Genomic DNA, 8,740 nt, shown 5'->3' with positions numbered 1-8,740 from the left:
ATTCATGATATTATTGAGGAGTATCGCATGGTTGGTGTGTGGCCCGTCAATGGCGGTTGGGAGATCCCTGGTTGGGTTGAAGTCGATGGACCTATCCCTTGCCCTGACTGGACGAAGTTCCTTAGATTCACCCAAGACAATGAGTTTCTTTGCTTAAGCTTTATCCTGCCTTAATTCCTTTCGTAACACTTTTTTGCTTATTTGCTCTTTCTTCGTTTCCTTGCAGAGGTCAATGTCGTCAAGGCCGAGGAACGAGGTGATTTCATTCTTGGTGCGGAGTCCCCTTCAAAATGCGAGGAAGTGCAAAAAAAACGTGGTGGATCCCGGGGGAACCGTATTTTTTCTTTCTTCAAGATTGATGCTCCTGTTCATGAGGCGACGAAGAAGAACATTTTGTATTTGGAGCAAAAAGCTTAGAAGAAAGCGGCTAAGCTTGCGGCAGCTAAAGTTGCTGGAGTTTTGAAACCTACCTCGTCCTTGGTTCAAGAAAAACCCGTAACTACGCAGCGTCTGGAGCATACGAAGAAAGGTCGCCGCCCCATTTCCAAAGGCCCCCAAGCTACGAAGAAAGCTCGCGTTGAAGATGCTAAACTTATTGGCGGTAAGGTATATATTTCTTGGGCCTTTGGAGTGGTGGTCATGAAAGAAACTTTTTGGATGAAGCTGGTAGCAGTTTCTGTTTTCCTCATGAGGATGAGAGGTCCTCATTAGCATGAGTGCATGACACTTGAGCTTGACAGTCAGTCAGGTTTTCCCGGGGCTGTCCCCACGTGTTTAATCAGGTTTCAACACAGTGGCCACCGTGGCAAAAGTATTTTTGTACAGCAAATGCGCAGGATCAGCATGGAATGGAATTTCAACCATGGCAAGGGGCAGAAACTGCCTTGGCTCATTGCGCTTGCTCCCTCCAGATGCGGCCAGTGATCCGCAGCTTGAGCTCCTGCCGGCTGCCACCCGAGAAGAAGAGCGCCATGTTCCTGTGGATGATCAGGCCGTCGAAGCTGTCCCGCACCTTCCGGTGGCTGTCCCTGATGCTCCGCGGCGTGCCCTGCCATGTCAGCTTCCTCCCGCCACCGCCCACCTCCAGGCTATACCCAAAGCCCTGCGCCTCGCTCTCCTCCCCCATGAACCGCAGGAACGCCATGTACACTGGTGCCATCCCCAGCAGGAAAGCCTCGAAGTGCAGGCAGAAGTGCTGCCCAAAACACTTGAAGACCTGCACATATCAAAACAGCAGCCAGGTGGTCAAATGCAGCACTTGATCGATCTCATACTCATTCAGTCTTGAAGTGCTTATGGCACAAGTAAGAAAAGAATGGACGGGGCTCAAGACAAATGACACAGATATGATTACATTTAGAACGTAAAAGAAACAAGCAAATACCATCAAGATTCGAAGTATTACATTGATGTATATACTGAACAAGTGAACATACATTCCAGATTGAATGATCGGGGATGTTTGACCACAGATCCAAACTTTTAGGTATTTAACATGCACAGAGATGTCGATTGTTACTTACGGTGAGCATCCATGTAGCGTTTTCCACTTCGTAAGGGTTGGGCTTCACATACCGGTGGTTAAATGTGCATCCCTCATGCAAGTCCACCTTATGGTCATTGATGAGATGAGACACCAGAAACGGGACATCACCGGTGATCAGACACTCTGAACCTGCATACGGACAGTTGTACGGCCTGAACCTGCAGAGCTCCTCATGCTTGAGTTTGTTCTTGTACGGGTGAATCTCTGTGCATCCCATGCTTTGGTATTTGCATGGAAGCTGAAGTTGTTCTGCCACCTTCTCAAGAGCCAAGCATCTGATGTTTCCCAGTTCCTGGCGGCAAGTTGGGCAATGGTTGTCTACCCTATGCTTGCAGCTGGAGCAAATCGTGTGGCCATTTGGGCACTGCAAGAAGAACCAAAGCAGTATATTGTTACCTTTCCCTGTTTGTCTGTTTCCCATTTCCCGCGTTTACTTCTATCACCATCACAATTTAAACAGTTGTCTAATTACACAACCTATACCCCCAAGTAATATGAATCTCATCACTATCCAAGTAACATGAATATCATCACTATCCAAGTAACATATATTTGCTTGCAATTCCCTTTTTATTTTAATGAAACAAGAAGGGCGGAAGTTACCTAAATTTAGAATTATGATCATCGTAAAGTTAATATTTTTTAGAACTAAAGTTAATCCATTGAAGCCAATGAAATGCAGAAGAAAGTTAAAATAAACGAACCATGAGCAACATTATATGCATGTGTGCCTACACAAAAAGCGAACTAGGAAGTGTCATACTGCAAGCAATAAAAGCTATATGAACTTGTCAGGACCATGTCAAATTCTAAGAAAGTGAAGACATAAACATGGACCCCAGACTATGCCCCACACTGACATAATATATATCTAGGAAACCAAGGACTGATCATCTTTTCATTCCTGCTAATTCATCAATAACATATGGAAGTTCTGGATGATTTTGATGCGAGGGAGTCCATAATTGTAATGGACAACATTATAATCAGAAAGACACAACCGACTTGAGTTAGCATACGCATCAGAAAACTTGTTGATTATAATGTGGCAATAAAAAAATATACATTATGCTATAAAAGAAAACAAACGCTTGGAAACTTGAGATTAATGGACAAGCTGCACATATGGTAGCTGGTGTAAATGCTGCATTCATTGCACGATGCCCTCTTTCTATACTAACTCAATCAAGATATCTAACAGGCAATGGAAACTAACAGCAACAGCATTTTCTTCACATTCAAACTGGAACATGCAAACATGTATATTGCAATCATCAAAATATCTGCTTCTGCCAACAGAATAAAAGGGAGAGAAGATAAGCCATGAGCACACAAACCTGGAGTATAGGTGGACGCATTGAGTTTGTACACACTGGACATTCAAGCAAATCATTCAAGCCAGCCAGTGATGATAATGCAACATTGGCTAGTGATGTAGACCATGGTTTACTGGTAGAGTCTACATCAAGCCTAATACTCCCAAGTGCTTCAGAAAGCCCATCATCTCCACAGTCTGACTCAGGGACTACAGTCACAATGCTGCTCCCCGGTGCCATTGTAAAAGCTCCTTTCACGTTCGGAAGTAGTATAAAACGTGAGCACCCCACCACTCCATTTCTTCCTCGTGATCAGCTGCATTATTTGAATCTTGTCAGGAGACCGTGGAAGGAACATCACATCAAATATTTATATCACAAGAGACATGACATCTGAAACACGGAACTAACAAGTTGATACTGATGTTCAGTGTACCAAGGTCGCATAAAAAACGGGTGCTTCCTCAGAATCACGAGTGAGATATATCTGTTCGCGATCTGGCATAGTATCAATCAGTTGGCACCAACTGAAGCAGAGAAATCCAGCTTGAGGCAAACAAGTTACTGATAAGTCAAACTACACTCAGATCTTGGAGCTGAAGAAACACAATCTATTTCAGAGGCTCTCATCCATGAACCTTGGCAGGTTTCTAACTCGAATTTGTCATTAAGGGAAGGGTAGGTTACATCTTATCGAAAAGCGCAGAACTGCTCCCTCCTTGCTTAGTTTGGTTTCACAAGCGTCCGTTAGAATTCAAGATTCACGGAATGAAGCTCCTATAGGCCACTATAATCATCTATAAAAACTTAAAAAGATAATTAAGCTAAGCCCCGGTCCCCCGCTCAACCGACATTGCTCTCCCACAGCACGAATTGGCTGCGAGATTGGAAAAGAGCCTTCCCATGTGCCGCTCCTGCTCATATCGCATCAACAAAAAATATGCAAACTGTATGTTTCGGTTCCTGAATCGGGCCCCAAACGTGGGAAACCCCTGGGGCTCTCTTTCGTCCCCCGAATTGCGCTCCTGAAACCCCCATTCCCCACCAGTCTCACACAAAGTCATCTAAAATCTTTGCAAAATTAATCGAACAAGACCCCATCTCTAGTACCACACCTCAACCGGCACACGAAATTGGAGCGCAAAAAATGCATCGGAGGTCCAGACTTGGTGAGCAAGCAAAATTGTACCACCACCACCAACACCACTACTACGGAAGCGGACTCGAGTAATAATAATCCAGAACAAGACACAAAATTGCAAAACGGGAAAAAAAAAAGAGGAGGACCAGTGAGAGCGCGCGCACGCGCATACAGTACCGCTAGAGGAGCCGGCAGCAGCAACGAAGATTCCGCCCGGCCAGCCGCGACCTGGAGACGCCGCGAATCGGGTAGAGGAAGCTAGCTAGACCAGGAGATTCCAACGAGCAGGAGGAGGGATTGCTGGATTCAACTCAATTATTAGTGTGTTTTCCGGTGCGCGTTTCCCGCTTTTGGCTCGGCTCGTCGCGCTTGTCCTGTGACGGAGGCGGGGATCTGGAGCTTTCCGCCTCCCCGCGTCGCGGCGCGGCGCGGGCCCCCCGCCCCGACGCGGTGGCCGATACGCGCCCGGCCCACGGCGCACCGCGTGGGGATGACAGGTGGGGTCGTGGTGGGTGCGGGGGCAGCGGCGCATGGGCGCGGTGTAGGGAAGCGGAAAGGAGGGGCTTCGACTGCCCTGGGAGCACGGGAAAAGCTCTCCGTCGTTTCGCAATCAACGGCTGTTTGACTGCCGGCTCCAACAGTTAGAGTCAACCTACTACTAGCTCAAAGATCTACATGGCAGATCCACGTCAACAAGAGATAACAATAAGAGTAGACTTCTACCACATCAACAAGAGATAACAATAAGAGTAGACTCCTGCCACGTCAACAAGAGATAACAATAAGAGTAGACTCCTCCAACAGTTTCAGCTTGATACGAGGTACTAAACTTTAGGAGGGTCACATCAGATATTCGGACGCTAGGAGTATTAAACATGAGCTAATTATAAAACTAACTGCAGAACCCCTATACTAATTCACGAAATAAATCTATTAAGCCTAATTAATCCATCGGGCAAATGGTTACTGTAGCACCACATTGTCAAATCATGGACTAATTAGGCTTAATAGATTCGTCTCGCGAATTAGACTATATTTGTGCAATTAGTTTTATAATTAGACTATATTTAATACTCCTAATTAGTATCCAAACATCCGATGTGACAGGTACTAAAGTTTAGGAATGAGTTACCAAACAGGCCTATAGAACGTTTCTCGAGATGTGGGCCCCATAGGTAAAGAATATTTTTCTTTGTTGGCCCTTCTTCTACCTCACAGTCGCCGGCACCCTGGCCAGCCCTTCATGGGGCAACGGTCGCCGACGCGAGCTGTAGCTGTGCTACTCGCGCTCGCATCTGTCGACCGCCGTAGTGCCGTGGCCTACCCCCACAGCTCTGCCGCCGGCCGCTTGCAGCCGCTGTGGGCGCTCCGTTCCGCCGGCCGGTAGCACGTAGGCGGCCGTCGTCTATTTGTCCTTCTTCAGACCGGCTAAGGAAGAGACGAGAGTGAGTGGGAGCACTGGACCCCACATTTGCGTAGGAGATAACAGAATCATAAGCCGAAGCGAACAGAACCTATAAATTATTCTCTGGCTTATATTCCCACGCTAGTGTTGAGAATTTCCCGCGCTCTCTCTCTCTTGCGGCTTGGGGGATGCGATGGGGGGAGCCAGGGAGGTCAGATCAGGTCACAGGTCAAAGGGGTCGGGGCAGCCGGCGGGTAGGCCCGCGCGGTCGGGTGGCAGAGTGCATGGATTATGGGCCAGGCGGCCAAGGCCCAAATGTTACGGGCCGAGTGACCATGCATTTGAGACTGCCTGGCACATTTAAATTTACTGCATCCTCCAAAAGAAAAAAAAATACATTTACTGCAGGCTCGCCGAATCAAACGCTGCCTCCTACTACGTTGTGAGTACACGACAGTAATTCACTATCGGATCTGCCTCTCGGTAAAACGGAGATGCGGTAGCTTTCTAACTGATGATCATGTGCAAGGCACTGATGATGGACGTCGGTCGGGATCCAAATAAATAGAGTTTCTAGGCGTTTATATATACAAGTTGGATGTTGGCATAAACAACATTTCTAGAAATTGCAATATATATGAATATATATGCCAGTGATGCTGGATCATCCACGTTCGACTTTTATCTTGGGCTCGGGAGGCATCTGGAGTATAGGCAGGAGCTGGTCGTTGGGCTCTCACCGAGTCCAGTGGTAAAACAAGTGTTTCGGTTCCCGTGTGTCGACAGTCCCTTTGGACGACCTAGGTCTGAGTGCCTGCCTCGTAGCAACAGCGCAAGTTTCTCCATCAACTCTTCCTCCAGCTCCATTCCCTGGCCATCATATGCTGACGAGGTCAGCTCTGGCACGGGGTGGAAGACAACACACCTCTTGTGGGCCGTTGCCGAACATGTGATCTTCCCTACAACGAGGTGAAAGAGACCCACAATCGGTCAGAGCAAAAAAAGGCATTGGACATGATACATATACTAGCTAGCGTTTCATACATCATGTGATTCTTATTGCAACCTCGATCGTCAGTCGCTATGCTCTTTGTCTCTTTGAGGTTTGAGCTTAGAAGGCGTCGCAAATGCATCATGCACGAATGGCTTAGATCCCGTTTGGTTTTACGGACTAAAGTTTAGTCCCATCACATTGAATATTTAGATACTAGTTAGGAGTATTAAATATAAACTAATTATAAAACCAATTGCACAGATGGAGGCTAATTTGTGAGATGAATCTATTAAGCCTAATTAGTCCATAATTTGACAATGTGATGCTACAGTAAATATATGCTAATCATGAATTAATTAGGCTTAATAGATTCGTCTCGCGAATTAGTTTCCATTTGTGTAATTAGTTTTATAATTAGCTCATGTTTAGTCTTTCTAATTAGCATCCGAAGATTTGATGTGATAAGGACTAAAGTCCCTTGCTTACCTGACCCAACTCCAATTCCAATATAATGCTCAGTCAAGTTTCTCCAATTCCAATATAATGCTCAGTCAAGTTTCCTTATTAGGTGTGTCTCGGCAGGATGGTGGTGCCAGCGCCACCGTCGACTCACGACGTGGTTGTTATACTCCTGTTTGAGACAACAACTCTTGACAACAAGGGGTCAAGGGCGTAGCCAGGGGGGCACAGGGGCCCAAGGCCCCCTCCCTCCCTCCAAGCAATGCAAGCGTTCGCTAAAGATGTTAATTTTGAATAAATTTAGAACTGTTGGTCTCCCGTAACAAGATACTCTGTCACTGCTTAAAATATTATTTGTCACTGCTTAAAATATTATTTGAAGGAGGATTTTTACGAGATTGGAAAAAATGAGAGCTGTCAATCTAGAGAAATCGTGCGGTGAAAAGATATGAAGTAAAAAAAAAGTACCAAATAGATAGGATCAAGTATAAAAATAGTGGGATCAATATTAATTTAATTTATTTTTTAATTACATTCCTCAAAACGACCATAAAAAATTAAAGAAAATAAGTACCTGCAAGTATGCATTAGTACTTAACAATAATTGTAACAGAGTTACCATTAGTACTTAATTAACTCGGAAGTACATCTGAAGAGCTCGTAGACTGCAACGTACGTATGCATGGGCTCACAGTGTCAGTGAGCCAGTGCGTCACATTTTATTCGAGCCCGCGGCTCGTCGCATAGACACGGTTTCCTACGTGACTCGTGACAGACAGTGACGTTACGCTTTCCTTTTATTTTATTACTTTCAAACCTCACTCTTGTTAAATCGGAGATTCGGTAGGTAGCTAACTAATGGTAGATCATCGTGTGTAAGCAAGGCAGTGATATGGGCCGTTGTTGTTGGGATCCAGATTAGTAAATAGAGCGGCTATGCACTAGAGTTTCTTCTGTGTGTTATGTGTATGTATATATACAAAGCATTTTTTTTTTGCAATATATATGCTAAGATTGCTAGTGGTGCTGTGCTGGGATGATGACTTGATCGATCGTTATGCTTAGCATCAAGTCATCAATTCGGGAAACATTTTGGGCCCGGGAGGCATCTGGAGCATAGGCAGGAGCTACCTGATGAGGTCTAGCAGACTCCAGCGGTAAAGCATTTGTTTTAGTTCCTGCGTGTCGACAGCTCTGCCGGGTGTTCTAGGTCAGAGTGCCTGCCTCGTATCAACGGCGTGGGGTTCGTCGACTCTATCTAGCTAAAACAGAGAGTTAGTTTGGAGCTTGTGAGGTAGCATATCTAGCTAATTACTAGTGATGCACACATGCATGTTCTGAAGCCTGAAGAATCACCAATCCCTCTTTCAGTTCTTCCTTCAGAAAAATTAGAAAGATAAAAGAAATTCAGTACGTCGTAAGCGAAGGAAAGAGCAGAGAAAGCTTTGACAACGACATGCAATGCTAGGTGCTAGCAACATGTATAGACTCATGCATAGTAGAGTGGATGTGCGGGACTCTATCTCTTTCCATGGCGATGCTTATTCGCAATCGCTTGAGAATTGAGATCTCCTGCTTGGGGATGGATGAACATAATGGACCAGCCACATTGAACAACGAAGGCCCAAATCTTTTACGGGCGGCTGCCGGATGGCGCGGGCATGGTTGATAGATAGCAACAACAACAGGACACTGCATCGACGGCTGTACCGAGAGGACGTACCAAAGGATACATGGGCTAATTTGTGAGTGTTTCAGTCAGTCAGGTCAGTTTGCAATAATAATGTCCAAATCTTCGAATCTCCCTCTCGTTAAAACGGAGGTACGGCAGTTTTACTCATGAATTCAAGGTTCATGCGCAAGGCACAGATATATAGCC

At 45.7% G+C, this 8,740-nt stretch overlaps 1 protein-coding gene across 1 annotated transcript; it reads right to left on the bottom strand.

Moving 5' to 3' along the window:
* Positions 1-634: 634 nt before the first annotated feature.
* LOC101754109 (E3 ubiquitin-protein ligase SINAT2) lies at positions 635-4,362 on the bottom strand. Its single transcript, XM_004951964.3, has 4 exons — positions 4,181-4,362; positions 2,884-3,178; positions 1,524-1,910; positions 635-1,216 (listed from the first exon to the last, which is right to left on the bottom strand). Exons 2-4 carry the CDS (start codon positions 3,100-3,102, stop codon positions 890-892), a joined length of 933 nt encoding a protein of 310 aa, XP_004952021.1. The 5' UTR covers positions 3,103-3,178; positions 4,181-4,362; the 3' UTR covers positions 635-889.
* Positions 4,363-8,740: the final 4,378 nt, after the last annotated feature.

This window comes from Setaria italica, chromosome I, assembly GCF_000263155.2.
Source record: "Setaria italica strain Yugu1 chromosome I, Setaria_italica_v2.0, whole genome shotgun sequence".
NCBI classification, from domain to species: Eukaryota; Viridiplantae; Streptophyta; class Magnoliopsida; order Poales; family Poaceae; genus Setaria; species Setaria italica.
This window is presented reverse-complemented; position numbering and strand designations above follow the sequence as displayed.